The sequence below is a fragment of the Artemia franciscana genome, chromosome 4 (genome assembly GCF_032884065.1).
Source record: "Artemia franciscana chromosome 4, ASM3288406v1, whole genome shotgun sequence".
NCBI lineage: Eukaryota > Metazoa > Arthropoda > Branchiopoda > Anostraca > Artemiidae > Artemia > Artemia franciscana.
In genome coordinates this window covers 38,499,304-38,515,201 of record NC_088866.1, presented here as the reverse complement: position 1 = coordinate 38,515,201, position 15,898 = coordinate 38,499,304, and the positions used below count along the sequence as shown (strand labels likewise).

Below are 15,898 nucleotides of genomic sequence, written 5' to 3'. Positions count from 1 at the left end.
CGATTACAGTCCCAACTAGGGTTACTATGAATTCAGCATCGTTGATTGATAATATTTTTGCTAATGTCAGTTACCATAATGCAAGTGTGATAATAAATGAAGTATCTGACCATTTTGGGATATTTTTAAGTGTTCAAATTTTTTTTTAAGATACTAAGCCTAACACAAATTCACAAAATAGATATAAAAAAGTGATCATTGATAATAATGTGCTCATTCTTTATAAAGTAATGTTAGAGAAATGCAATTTTGAATTTTTAAATAGTGATGAACTAGATATTAATGCTAAGTTTCAAAATTGGTATTCAATTATAAATAGTTTATTGGTTGATTGTAGTACTTGTAAAAATGTAACCCATCGTAGAGAAACTCCAAAGAAACCATGGATCACCCGAGCTCTTTTAAAGGCTATTATTAGAAGAAGATATTTCTTCAAAATGTGTGCGGCTAGTAATAGTGTAAGTGATAAAACAGAATACAAGATTTATAGTAACCAGTTAAATACACTACTTCGTAAAGCCAAAGCTGATTACTATCGTAATAAATTTAAATCTTGTGAAGGTAACCCTAGAAAAACATGGCAAATTATAAAATCCGTCGTAAGTCCTGATAATGATGGTATGTTTCCTGACGGTATACATAATGACAGTACAGTTGCTGATAGAATGTGCCGTCATTTTGCTAATGTGGGGAAGGATTTTGTCTGAAGTATAGTTATTTCTGAGCATGAAGGTAGTTTTAAGAAATATTTGTCGAATGCAAGTGATGTTTCAGCATATTTGAAGCCAATCAATGCTTCTGAGCTTTCTGAAACATTGAAAAATAAAAAATTGGAGCTTCAGGCTCTGATTTTGTAACAGTCAAAACTTTAAAATATATTTACCCTGTTATTTCCGGTCATTTAGTGTATTTATTTAATGAATGTTTAAGGACTGGAGTGTTTCCAAGTTGTCTTAAAATTGCAAAAGTTATTCCTGTCTATAAAGGTGGAGATAAAAATGTACTAGGAAATTATAGGCCCATTTCTTTATTACCAGTAGTATCCAGATTGTTTGAGAAATTAACAGTTAAAAGAATGGTTGAATTTTTGGAGAATAAGTCATTTTTTAATCCAAATCAATTTGGTTTTCGGAGGGGTCTATCTACTGAGCATGCTGTTTTATTTTTGACAACTTTTGTGAGTGATGCGTTGGATAATGGTATGAAAGTCGCTTCTGTTTTTCTTGATATTGTAAAAGCTTTTGACTGCGTTGACCATTTTATACTCATTGCCAAATTAGAAAATTACGGTTTTAGAGGACCATTTCTTGAATTACTGTCCTCGTTTTTAAAAGAAAGAACTCAATATGTACAACTAGGGGATAATGTTTCTTCAGTCAGTAGTGTTAAATTTGGAGTACCTCAAGGATCTGTTCTTGGTCCCCTGTTATTTCTAATTTTTATAAATGATTTATGTAGAGCTTTTAATATGATTTCGTATGATCTTGACATAGGATGTGACGGGGAAAAAGTAATTGTCCCCAGCTTTGCGGATGACACTCATATAACTGTGGCTGCACAAATAGGAATTCAGCTGTTGAGTCGTATTAGTTCTTGTCTGGAGTTTGTACAAAAGTGGATGAAGCTTAATAAGTTAAATTTGAATTATAGTAAATCTTGCTTTTTATTGTATGGTAGGAGCTCAAATTATTACCCTTGGATAGATAGACTTAATATTGCTGAAATGAGTATTTTAAGAATAAATTGTACAAAATATCTAGGAGTATTAATTGATGAATGTCTTAGTTTTAAAGAACATATAGATTATATTAGTCTTAAACTCGCTAGGAATGTTGGCATTTTAAGAAAGTTGAAGTACATTTTCCCAAGAGATATTTTAAGAACACTATATTATTCCCTAATTCATCCTTATCTGCTATATTGTTGTAATGTTTGAGGTAGTACATTTCCTTCTTATCTCCATCATATTCGAGTTTTGCAGAATAAAGCGCTTCGTGTGTTATGTGGTGTAGGTTTTAAAGACTCGGTACAAAAGAGGTATATAGATTGCAAAATCTTGCCTTTAGCAGGACTTATTACTTTTTATCGAAGCCTGTTTATGTATAAATATTTTCAAAATTGTTCACCAATATGTTTTAAAAGTATGTTTGAATTAGGAAGTGATATTCATACACATTCTACGAGACAGTCCGATATAATTCGTCGTCCACTTGCTATTACCCGTAGATCTCAATTTTCTATTCGGCATCTAGGACCCCATGCATGGAATTGTTTACCTACGACTTTGAGAAACATGGATAATTTTCTTGAATTTCGGCGGGAATTAAAGCTATTTTGTCTTAATATTTATGGTTTTGATTGTTGGGTGGACCTCAAGTGGAGCCAAGACGTTGGTTTTGTTCTAGGCGATACTGGTCAAGTGGTTTTAGTTTCTTTTTGTTTTGTCTTTTTTGAAGTGTAATTCCGTGACGATTGAATTGCAGGCTAATTGAATTTTTTTCTTCTTCTTTTCTTTTCTTTTTCTTTTCTTTTCTTTTTTTTTCTTCTTCTTTTCGTATTGTTTTTATTTGTATGTGTATTGGGGTTGTAAGCCCAAACAAGCTTTGCTTCGGGCCATTTGCTTGTTTTGTTTTGTTATTTATATTAATAAACCCATCTTTCTCTCTCTCTCTCTCTCTCTCAAAAAAAGTTAGACCCAATGGCAATAATATCAGAATTGGAAGAAACAAAGGAAAAGTTCACGAAAAAGGGACCAATTGCCTTTCGAGTTATTAAATGTAGGTATGTGGAATTTGGGAGGATAGTATAAATCTCGAAATGATGTAAGAATTGTAGAATGATCAGATTGCAGAGACGAGACTTTTACTATGTGAATTAGATAATAATATGAAGAAGGACCCAGAAGTAAATCTATAGCTGTTAGATGAAATGTTATACCTGGTCTGGAAGTTAAATGGAGTGAAAATCAAAGTGTCTGGAAAATTTGACAAAATGTACTCTACTCCTCTTCCTGCTTTGTTGCTACCAGCTGATTGTTCCCAGAGAAGGCTATGGGCATTAAAATCACCAAAAATAACGGTATTATTAACTGATAGTTCTGATTCCAAGACCCTTTGGATGTCTTTGCTCCCACATGGGCTATACAGTGATTTTATGGCAAGATGATCACCATTATCTAGGGTAATTGTTATACCTACATTATCAATTCCATCCCTGTTTATAATTAAAGGCTGTGGGGAATGTTTGATTGAATCATGAAAAAAAAATGGCAACACCCCTCCCCTTTCTATTATTTGATCTGTCTTTCCTATAGCACTTGTACCCAGGCATTTTGATTTTCTTGAACTGATGAAGATTAGTCTCTTGTAGACAAATAATCCCAATTCTATTATCATTTACACATTGGATAAGATCAGCAAATTTATTTGAACTTATAGAAACACAATTCCATTGTAGGATCTTCAGCTTAGCTAACATAGGAAAAGTTGAATAGGTGACATGCATGATACTTTGGGAGAATTGATGATACTTCTGTTCCTATCTCCTATTTGATCAGGGCTCTCTTGTTCAATTTTAATTAAAATCGAATAGTTGTGGGCATCAAGCCATAGCCAATTGTAGAAAAAGACAAGACAGATAGCCCGATTGAGGAAGAGGCAAATCTGGCATTAACCATCTTATTAGGATTGTAAAAAATGATGTTAGTTCATTTGTTAATAGATATGTCTATCTATTATCCGTCCATGCATCATTCCTAGGGCAGAAGAACTAAGGTAGATAGTCATAGAACCTGTTCACGAGCAATTCCATCCTAAACCAGGCAGAGTATATTCTTTGATCATTTTAGGGTTGTTATTTCTAAAAGCAAGTGCAGTAGTAACTTACTACTAGTGATTAAACGAAAATTATTTGATGGGGAAAAGAGATCCACTTGCTATCCCAAATCGTCGTTTTTGTATTGTACAGAGAATTGCTAATCAAGGAAAAAGATAAAAAAAATCTAACAAATAACACCTTCGAAAATGTGTTTAGCTTCTGAATTATTTATATTATTCTTTCGATTTTTTTCTTACATAATCATTTCCTAGCAAACTCTACTTGAAATTACCAATTTTCATTTCTAGAAAAGCAAAATGAAAAGATTTTTACTGTATACAATTCAGATTTTGCATGTTACTTTTTTCTTGCTTGACAAAGTACTTTTGCATTAAATGAAATAACAATGTGTAGTATCACTGTTTTAACTTTTATCATGAATTATTGTGCTAGTCTAATGAGTATTTTATGTGCTTAAACTGTCGTCAAAATGGGGACAAGGTGGCCAATTTATGAAAATAGAAGTGGATATTGATTTTAATTTTTTTTTAAAATTGTAGATGGAGGAAAATGCAGCTTTCAAAAACTAGGAGAGAGGAAACTTATTTATTTTTTCAGTGAAAAATAACCCAAAATCATAACGTTTCAAACCTAAGGGTCCCATACCCGACTGACACTCCTGAGTATGTAAATGTTCAAAAATTCACAAATTTTGAAAGAGCAGTAGTTTGAAAATTTGTAGTTTTATCCCTAAATAATATATTTAGATTATCATAACAGTTTTTTTTTATGAAACTTGAAGGGAAAAGTAAACACAATTCCTAGATACATGATTGACATAACCGGAACGGATCCGCTCTCTTTGGGATAGTTGGGGGGGGGGGTAATTCTGAAAAATTAGAAAAAATGAGGTACTTTTAACTTACGAACGGGCGATCGGATCTCAATGAAATTTTTTATTTAGAAGGATATCGTGTCTCAAAGCTCTTATTTTAAATCCCGACCGGACCTGGTGACATTGGGGGAGTTTGGGGTGGGGGAACCTAAAATCATGGAAAACGCTTAAATTTGAGGGATCGGGATGAAACTTGGTGGGAAAAATAAGCGGAAGTCTTAGATACGTGATTTACATAATTGGAACGGATCCGCTCTATTGGGGGGGGGGGGGTTAATTATGAAAAATTAGAAAAAATGACGTATTTTTAACTTACGAAGGTGTGATCGGATCTTCATGAAACTTCATATTTAGAAGGACCGCGTAACTCAGATCTCTTATTTTAAATCTCATCCGGATCCAGCGTCATTTGGGGGGGGGGGTGTTGGGGGGACCAGAAATCTTAGAAAATACTTAAAGCGGAGAGATCAAGATGGAACTGGATGGGAAGAATAAAAACCTGTCTAAGATACGTGAATGACATAACCGGACCGGATATGCTCTCTTTGGTAGAGCTGGGGGGGGGATTTGGAAAAATGAGGTATTTGTAACTTACGAAAGGGTGACCAGATCTTAAATGAAATTTGATATTTAGAATGATCTTGTGCTTTAAGCTTTAATTTTAAATTCCGACCAGATCCTGTGACATTGGGGGGAGTTGGAGGGGGAAACCGGAATTCTTGGAAAACGTAAAAATTGGAGTATTTTTATCTTACAAATAGGTGATCGGATCTTAATGAAATCTGATATTTAGAAGGAATTCATGTCTCAGAGCTCTTATTTCAAATCTCGACCAGATCTTTTGACATTGGGGGGAGTTGGAGGGGGAAATCTTGGAAAACACTTGGAGTGGAGGAATCAGGATGAAGCTTGGTGTAAAGAATAAGCAAATGTCCTTGTTACGTGATTGACGTAACCGTACTGGATTCGCTCTTTTTGGGGGAGTTGGGGGAGGGGTTCAGTGATTTGGCGAGTTTGGTGCTTCTGGACGTGCTAGGACGATGAAAATTGGTAGGCGTGTCAGGGAGCTGCACAAATTGACTTGATAAAGTTGTTTTCCCAGATTCGACCATCTGGGGGGTTAAAGGGAGAGGAAAAACTAGAAAAAATGAGGTATTTATAACTTTCGAGCGGGTGATCGGGTCTTAATGAATTTTGATATTTAGAAGGATATCGTGGCTCAGAGCTCTTATTTTAAATCCTAACCGGCATTAAGCCTCTGATTTTCCTTTTAAATCAATCTATTGATTCTTAGAATTTTGTTAGAGCTCATACCATATTAGCTCTTGGCTCTTAGCTCTTCTTGCCTCGTCACAAGTGTCATATGAGCGCTTAGCTCTTGTTTTTTTTTAATAATGCTAGAAAATCCTGCGCCCCCTTCATGAAAATTCTTTTACCTCATGATAAATTCCTCCATGGAAAGATCCTCCCATGTAACCCAACGCGAAAAAGTCCCCCCTAAAAGCGTCTGTTTACTTCATAATAACTATTACTATATGTAAACAATGGCCAAAGTTTGTAACTTGCAGCCCCTCCCCTGGGGACTGTGGGGGAGTAAGTCGTCCCCAAAGACTTAGTTATTAGGTTTTCGACTAAGCTGAAAAGAATGTTTATCTCAAAATTTTGATCTGGTGATTTTGGGGAAAAATGTGCGTCGAAGGGGGCCTAGGTGCCCTGTAATTTTTTGGTCACTTAAAAAGGGCACTAGAAATTTTAATTTTAGTTAGAATGAGCCCTCTCGTGACATTTTAGGGCAACTGTGTCGATACTATCACCCCTAAAAAAAGACAAGCATCTGTGATCTTCCTTCTGGCAAAAAATACAAAATTCCACATTTTTGTAGATAAGAGCTTGATACAGTAGGGTTTACTGATACGTTGAATCTGATGTTGTGATTTTTGTTAAGATGCCATCACTTTTAGGGGGCGTTATCCCCTATTTTCTAAAATAAGGCCACTTTTCTCAGGCTCGTAACTTTTTATGGGTAAAACTAAACTTGATGGAACTTATAAATATATAAAATCAGCATTAAAGTTTGATTCTTTTAATGCAACTATTGGCATCAAAATTTCGTTTTTAGAGTTTCGGTTATTATTGAGCCGGGTCGCTCCTTACTACGGTTCGTGAACCTCATGTTAATATATGGGCCATTTGATGACCAAGTACTGTATTGCTTACAACTAGATGTTATACCTACAGAATTGCAGCAGTCTGTAACAATTACTGTTTTCTTTCTCTAAATCAAATCTACATAGGCTAGGATATTATTGAACTCAGGCTTCGAACACAATTTATCAACTCCTCAACTATCCTACGTTTCATGGTTTTAAGAGGACATTTCAGTATACGTCAATTCTTTGGTTTGTAATGTCAGATTATTTCCAAGCTCAGACAGTCTGTTCCAATCAATAATAATGTCAATCGACGTTTAAAATCTCATAGATAAAAAATGAAGCAGCGTTTTCTCTCTTTTAAAGGACCATTGTAGTGACTTAATAGCGGCAATTTAATCAATGTCTGTGCGTCTTTTCTTTGTGCGTAGAATACAATTTTGAGCCTTTAAGGTCTATATTGGACCTACTATTTGTCTCGTAAAATTAGGTGCAAAACTCGTTCAAAGGCATATTTTTTTTTTGTTAGTAGAAACCTCAAATGAATAATGGCTTATATGAAACCATACGTTTTAGTTTAGTTAAAAAGATAACAAAATTGGAATAACCCTCGTTTTAGTTCTAATCTAAGCAATGCTTCCATTTTTTTCTATTTTTTCGGTTTTTTAATGGAATTTTTACCAACATTTGGAGGCCTGGTCCTGGTTATTATTTTGAAAGCTTGGAAGTCATACTTGCCCTCTATGAAAGTTGTTCAATAAATAAATACAATCCTTGGCAATTTCAATCAGTTTCAGTGTCTTATTGCTTTCTTGTTTTCGTTTCTATTTCTTTGATTTCAACTGATTGATGCCCATTTCTCTTTGTATGACATAGTCAATATTTATACACAATCTTTAGTCCCTCGACTTTGTTAGGGACTTTGCGTGATATTTGGGGCAAAATTTTAGTCTAAGTTATTTGGGTTTCTTCAAAAAAGTTTAAATAATCCTATATTTTATGTGTGTACTAAGAACTGCGATGTACTATTATGAGAGAAATATTCTATAAACCATAAACTAGAGTTTGAGTAACTAGTAGGAAATTTGACGTCAATGATTAAAACTATATTTAGCAACCAACCAAACAAATTAGGTAAAATGAGTTTTAAGAAAAATAGATGGTGCCTACCAAATGAACTAAATCCTGTCTTCAAAATTAAGCTTAGTATATCAAATAAAGTTTTTACATTTTGTATGCATGTTGTTCAACCCGAAAAGGATCAGACTTGATAGAGAGATAGAATACTTCACTATGCATCTATTTTTTCCCTTATATCTTTCGATCTAGCTGGGGGTTTACTTAGAACTAACATCAAAGCACGAAATCCCCCTCCACAAATGCGGGACAATTTTTCCTGAAAGTTCCAATTCGATCCCCGAGTCGCGAGACAAAATAGGGTATGCCTAACCAAGCTAAGTTTAGAATAAGTCACCGTTTAATGAAGGATACTGACTGGGTGTAATCTCTATAATGATGTATAGCCCCTTGTGTTTAATTAATAGAAGAAGAGGGAAACGCATGCTCTATTGTGAGTATTAAACTCTTGAAAATGGTAAAAGAAATCATAAAGTAACCACTAATAACAATATTGATGAAACATAAATGGCCAGTAATAATACGATTAATGAGTCACACATTCAACAAAATACAAATAAATGACCAGTAATAATACGATTAATGAAACACACATTCAACAAAATACAAATAAATTAAATAATATACAAGAAATGAATTGGAAAAATTACCTCACTTGTCTATACTGTGGAAAAAAATTGTATTTTTTTAATAACTGCTGGTGGTCTGCCCCATTAACACTACCTGTAAGAGAATTCAACATACCATACCCATGCATTTAATGTGTTAAAAGCCAATCTTCTACCACGTCCATATTCCGTCATCATGATGGAATTGCTCTAAAGCAACTCCAGTGCTTTTTACTTAAATGAGTAAAACTTAAGTAAAACCGTAGTAAAATAAGAAAGGCGGTGTCCTGCTCCTCCACTACGTGATGCTTTTGAAACGATGAAATCGTGATTTCTTTCAAGTGGTTTATTAGTGATTTCCATTTGCAGAAAAAGGAATCTGATTTCACTGCAAGTGCTGCCTTTTGAGTCAAAATAGTGGCATTTGTTTGTTCCATTGGATTCAGAAAAAAAATAATGTATTCAAAGCAAAATAGTTTCTGTAGATAGTCAGGACTGATTGGCATTCGCAAGGTGCTATGGTGGGATCAGGTGTTATTGTGGTATTTTATCGTCCTGTCATTGCTGACGTGGATTGGCTGGCTTTCTACAACTTAAGTTGGTCTTGGTAGAGCCTTGGCTCTGCCCCTAAAATATGTTTAACATTTCTTCCTATTATTCCCCCCTTCAATATTTTTGATTTTTTTTTGTACTAAACAGTGTTTTCTATTTCCAGGCTGTTTATCCCGAGGGTGTTGAATTGAGCGAACAAGAGAAAATAAACTACTGTTACTTAGCATTTCCTGACTCTAACTCTGGTTGTATGGGAGATACGCAATTTTTCTTTAGAGTACGCCACAAGCCACCCATTCCTGATGAAAAAAGTCCTTTAAGTAGCAATAAACTAACTAGAAGATCTCCACTTTACTACTTATCAAAGCTCCACACATATTACAACCAAAATTGTTTACCCACTTTATCTATTGATCCAATGTTTATGTGGGGATTCGTGTATTTCCGACAGGTCAAAGACAAGTCACTGAAAAGAGGTTATTTTCAAAAAGTAAGTGGATTTATTCTCTGTTTCCTAAGTTAGGCTAAAAAAAGTCATCATAATTCGATACCAACCACATGTGTACAGTGGGAATGAGAATCCTTCGAAGAAAAGTAAAATACTTCGCATGAAAAATTACCTGTTTTTCTGGATGCTTGAATTATGGAGGCTTATCTTAGTTTTGATAAGATTTTGAAGAAAATAATCTCAGGTGAAAAGGGGCAAACCGGGATCTGGAGGGGACAGTTGCCCCCCTGCCCCACAGGAAAGTAGGACCCTGACCCTATACTGCTACGTTTTATTTCGAAATTATAAATTTTTCTCACTTGTTATGAATAGCCACCTATGTCTTATAGAATATCATCGTTGTATATTTAATTTTTTTAACCTTCTGATACATTCATATTGTATATTAAAGAATTGCATTATATTCTTTCGAACCAGAAAAAGAACCCAACAAATCAATAAATATAAGATTCCAAAAACTCCTATGCACCTGCACATAACTGTCTCTGAAGCAAGATATATTGTGTTGAAATATCAACATTTTAAAAATTCAAAGTAAAAATATAGTTTATTGTTCTTGTCTATGTCTTCTCCATATAATTGTTTTTGAAGTGAAAGTATAGAGCAAAAATGAACAGAAATTACCTTCTATACGGGAGAGGGGGGCTCGCTGGAAAAAAATTATTTTTTTTTATCGCATTGGTTTTTCGTAAGACCCTGTCCAGGGGGGGGGGGGGCAATGAGATTCAAACCCTCACTCAAAATTTTTTTTCGACTTGTAAAAACATATCAAAAATGCATATAAACAAGTTTTTGATGTTTTTTACGTTTTTTTTTTATTGTAAGTGCTTTGGTGTTTTTTTTTAGATTATATAAGTTATTTTTATCTCAACCCTATTTTGGAAAGCATAACGTTTGAAAAAAGTCGATATTCTTGTTTATCGATTCAGTGTATTATCGTGTTTTTAATTTATGGATTCAATTCCCCAATAAAGGGGAAATGTTGGGGGCATTTTCCTCTGGGGAGAGAGAATTTTCAGCAGGGGTGATTTTCTAGGAGGAAAATGGTCTATGGGGAAATTTTCTTGGGAAAGTTTTTGAAATACTTCTCAAAATGCGGTTAAATGGGCATCAAGTGCAAGGTTAATTTTAACCCTTTGATTGTCGTTGTTACTGTCTCCCACTTATGCTACACCTCTCGTGAATGTCACTTCACAATGCCGAAAATGCGGTTCAAAGTTTCAAAATGCGGTTGTTATTTAATGTGTAACAGAATGTTCTGCGGGGAAGGGGGTAAATGTTTCGCCGGGGATTTGGTACTTGTGTATTATCCAGAACACACTCAATAAGTGAAGTTAGGTTCTTTCGTGAAACAAACTACGATGCAGGTACATTCTATTTAAACATTTTATATATAGAGGTGGTTAGGTTAGATTAAGTTAGGTATTTGATATAATGCACCCCCCCCCCCTAATGTGCAAATATATAGGCCTAACTTTTGATAAAGCTAATGAAATAAAACAGAATATGATGAAAATATAATACTTTATTAGGAAAATTGTAAAATTACCACGTATTTACACGCAAATTGACTTTTTTCAAACATGGCCTATTGTTACACTTCCTAAAATGTTCCTTCTCGTAAGAGTAAAAAGTCATGTAGTGTCCATTGACTCACTGTTTTGTTGTGGGCAACAACCCCTTATCCTGGAAAAATATAATTGCCTCTTTTTCAGTCTTTGGCAAATCCCAAATCTTGATTTCAAAATCCATGTTCAGACACTATCTTCTATCACTATGCATAGCAAACTAAATTGAGTTTTGTCTTTGTGGCTATGAAACCGGATTTTCTCATAAAATGTACCTGCATGGTATTTTGTTTCACGAAAAAACCTAACTTCACTTATTGGGTTCGTTCTGAATAATACACAAATACCGGGGAATTTTCTAGGGAAGAATTTTCATTGAATATCCTTTCTTTGAGATCGCATCAACGTAAGCTAGTTGATGAATAAAAGCAAAACTTTTTTTGTAACATCAGTGTGCCGACATGTAACACAAGAATCTATTTTGGAAAGGTTGGGGGTGGGAAAATGCGTCAAAATCTCAACGAAAAAGGAATTTGAAAATTGTATAAGCTGTAAAGTAAATATGAAAATCTTCACATTTGCCTGTCTGGGTGGCATCCCAAATTTATGACAAGGAATTGTTAACTTTGAAACAAAGAACTCTGTTTTGCTTAGAGCCTGGCTTTCCCAGATCGCAAACTTTGGCAATATATCCCGAGGACCTGAGCCGGATCTTAAGTGGTACTTAGCTTTTAATTTTTGTTTCTGCAAGACAATTGTAGAACTACATTCAAGCCATCTTAAAGGCTTGTGATTAGGAAAAGGACGGAAGTTTGAACTTGAAAATACGTTGTCGGGCTTCAATTTGGGCTTTAGATCGATCCTTGCAAGTTTTAATCACGTTCCGGCCACGTCGTCTAAAAATTATTTTAGTTTATCAAAACATCTGTTTTGGGATGGGACTTGACTTGTTAGGAAGTACAATTCTTCCTACAATTATTGTCGATTCTTTACTGCTTTTCTTCTATCCATCTTCTCTTTTTTTCTGTAATAGTTTATGATACTTGGCCGGAATATTGGGAATTTTTAAGCACATTCCATCGCTGTCTAGAACTTTGCTCTCATTGTTTTGCCTGTTTATTCGACAAAGGGAGTGTGGTTTGGCCTAATTCGCCTAATCTCACGAAAACATTTATATAAAGTGGACTAAAATGGATTTATTTTATTTTTCTGTCCCCCTCTCCTCTCTTGTCGCCCTTCATTGGTAGGAATGTGTGCACCTGTTTATTGCTTGTTTTCTACTATTTGTTTCTATATTTTGAACAGGTTCAAATAAGCTTTCTTTCTCTTTTAGTCTGTTGTAGTTACGACAAAATTGCCATTCCCTGACTTCTTTTCTAAATTATGCGGTGTGATTGCGCCTTATTATTTTGATGACCGAAATCCTGATTTGCACGCGATTTGCAGGGAGATTGATGGATGGCCAGCACCTCTACCAGGACAAACTATTAGTCTCGGAATCCTCGGAACAAGTATACAGGTAGAAACTTCATATTAATAAGCAGACAATATATAAATGGGTCCATGTTACAGTTAATACAAATAATGATGAAATATATATATATATATATATATATATATATATATATATATATATATATATATATATATATATATATATATATATATATATATATATATAATATTTCGTTACTCTTTAGTTTTAAATCATGAAGAGTCAAATCAGTAATGTCAATGGAATTAAGAAATCCTGGTTTGAATCCAATTCCTTCTCCCTGTTAATGCATCGAACGATCATCCGTTCTATAAAATTTGATTCCCTTGTTACTCATTGTGATTCTTGCTGTCGCTTCTCTTCTAACCGCAGATTTCATTGTCCATTATTCTTGCTTGGGATTCGTTCTGATGCTTGCTGTCGTATGTATTCTTGCCGCAGATCTCGTTGCGCTTCATTTTTGTGCATCATTACCTCAGACATTTTCACAGGCCTTTCGTCTTAGTTGTTTTGGTTCATACAAATTCATCCGTAATATGTAAGACATAATAGATACCAAAAAATTTCTTTCCCTGCTTTCCCCCAGTCTTTATATTTTTGCCTTACTTGCATTGTTATATAATTCATAAATGTGCTTATGTCATCTGACATACCTAAACTACATAATGGCATAATTATCGTTTTGTTCTTTTGTTTCAAGTCGTAGGGTCGCAAATAGGCAATTTTAATTGAACTGAAGAATTCTGACATGAATTCAATTCCTCACTTTGTGTTTCGATCTGACACTATTTTTAAAGTTATTGGCTGTTTTATTTTTTTTGCAATGACGTGATGGTCTCTTACTAGGCTACTAACTACCACTGCAACCCAGATTACTATGGACTAGAGTTCGTCCTTTACTATAATAGCGTTTGTCAAAAATTGCATTTAATTTAATATTTCATTTACTGCGGGCTAGAGTTCGTTCTTTACTATAACGTTCTTTGCCATAATTGTTCTGTAATTTAAAGTCGGTCAAATATCACACCACATCCCGATTAAACAACTTTAAAAAAAATATTTGTGTTCTATTATCTTGTCAAAAGATAAGTATTTGTTACATTAGCATGTAGGTAATTTCAGTTGCAATGGTCTATAGTTTGTCCTTTGATTTAATATACTGTTAACATTTAATTACTGTATGCCACAGTTTGTTCTTTGCTAGGTTTCAGCTATCTCTTCTACTATAATACAAATAAAGCTTATATAATCCCCATTTTAATGAAAGCTACCGATCCTTTATGTAGTTGCAGGTCCCAGTTTTTTGTTCTAGCCTTTAAGTACACTTCTTCATGCATGAAAACTTACAATTTTTCCACTTTATCACATAACTATGGCAACAAATTTACCGTTAACACCTTGCCTAAATATACAGCGGATTTCAAACAGGAAAAAGAGCCTTGAGCTTTTCTTCTCATGAATAGTAACAGAAGAACTCAAAGAATCAGGCAGCAAACTAATCATCTCGTAATAGGTTGCTAGGTACTGCTGCAAGTCTGGTCACTTACAATGGGCTACAGTTTTTTTTAATACAACTACCGCTGCAACCCAGACTACTAGGTTGCTAGCTACCACTGCAACTCAGATTAAAACAGGAAAAAGCATATGTCTTATTCTTAGTTGGAATAGTAAGAGACGATACGCAGTATGGCACCATACCCCAGATCAGCAACTTTTCAAAATATGCTTGTATTACCTTAACTTTTAGTTATTATATGCCGTGGTTTGTTCTTTAGTAGATTTCAGGTATATGCAATGAAAATTACATAATCCACATTTATAATGAACTAGCTGTTGGAGTGGCGCTTCGCGCCACCCCAACACCTAGTTGGTGGGGGCGCTTCGCCCCCCCAAGCCCCCCGCGCGCGTAAGTCGTTACGCGCCATATTAGTTACGCGCCATTGTTGTTGTGTCCCTGTGTCCCACCTGTGAATATAGATAGATGTATATATATATATATATATATATATATATATATATATATATATATATATATATATATATATATATATATATATATATATATATACTAGCTGTTGGGGTGGCGCTTCGCGCCACCCCAACACCTAGTTGGTGGGGGCGCTTCGCGCCCCCCCCAAGCCCCCCCGCGCGCGTAAGTCGTTACGCGCCATAATAGTTACGCGCCATTGTAGTTGTGTCCCTATGTCCCACCTGTGAATATAGATATATATATATATATGGTTTTAACTACGTAAAACTTGCGAATATACAACATTCTTTGCTGTCCCATTGTCTTTGCATATAAATAGATTGTCAGGTTATCCCCCTGTTTCCCCCGGTGTCCCCGTTGTAGTTGTGTCCCTGTGTCCCGGTCGTCATTTATATTCCCTGTGTCCCGGGTCCCGGTCATCATTTGTATCCCGGTGTCCCGGTCTGTATATACATTCGTTTTTTAGTTTTGTTTTTCTCCTTTATTTTTTTCCTTTTTTTTCTTTTTTAGCTTATTTAGATTTTTAGATTTTTTAGTTTTTTTTATTAGTTTTTAGTTTTTATTTCTTTTTAGTTTTTTTGTCCCGGTCGTCATTTATATCCCCCTGTTTCCCCCGGTGTCCTCGTTGTAGTTGTGTCCCTGTGTCCCGGTCGTTATTTATATTCCCTGTGTCCCGGTCGTCATTTGTATCCCGGTGTACCGGTCTGTATATACATTCGTTTTTTAGTTTTGTTTTTCTCCTTTATTTTTTTCCTTTTTTTTTCTTTTTTAGTTTATTTAGATTTTTAGATTTTTTAGTTTTTTTATTAGTTTTTAGTTTTTTTTTCTTTTTAGTTTTTTTGTAGTTTTTACCTTCTTTTTAGTTTTGTTAATTTTTTTTTTTACTTGTGTCCTGGTCGTCATTTATACTCCCTGTGTCCCGGTGCTTTGTTGATTGCTAATCGAACATTCCTTTTGTCCTGGTCGCTTTCTCTTTGAGTGTCGTCATTTATTTTTTTCTTTTTTAGTTCTTTTAGTTTTTACCTTTTTTAGTTTTTTTTTAGTTTTTAGTTTTTTTAGTTTTTTACCTTTTTTTAGTTTTTTTAGTTTTTTAGCTTTTTTATTTTTTTTATTAGTTTTTAGTTTTTTTGTAGTTTTTGCCTTTTTTTTAGTTTTTTTAGTTTTTTAGCTTTTTTATTA

General features: G+C 34.5%; 1 protein-coding gene across 1 annotated transcript in view; it reads left to right on the top strand.

The window, feature by feature from the left end:
- Positions 1-15,898, top strand: part of LOC136026395 (protein DENND6A-like) — a gene marked incomplete in the record, with an annotated part of 240,547 nt that overhangs the window by 11,916 nt on the left and 212,733 nt on the right. Inside the window, 2 exon segments of the mRNA XM_065702949.1 lie at positions 9,322-9,648; positions 12,568-12,753. Coding sequence (XP_065559021.1) covers positions 9,322-9,648; positions 12,568-12,753 — 513 coding nt within the window.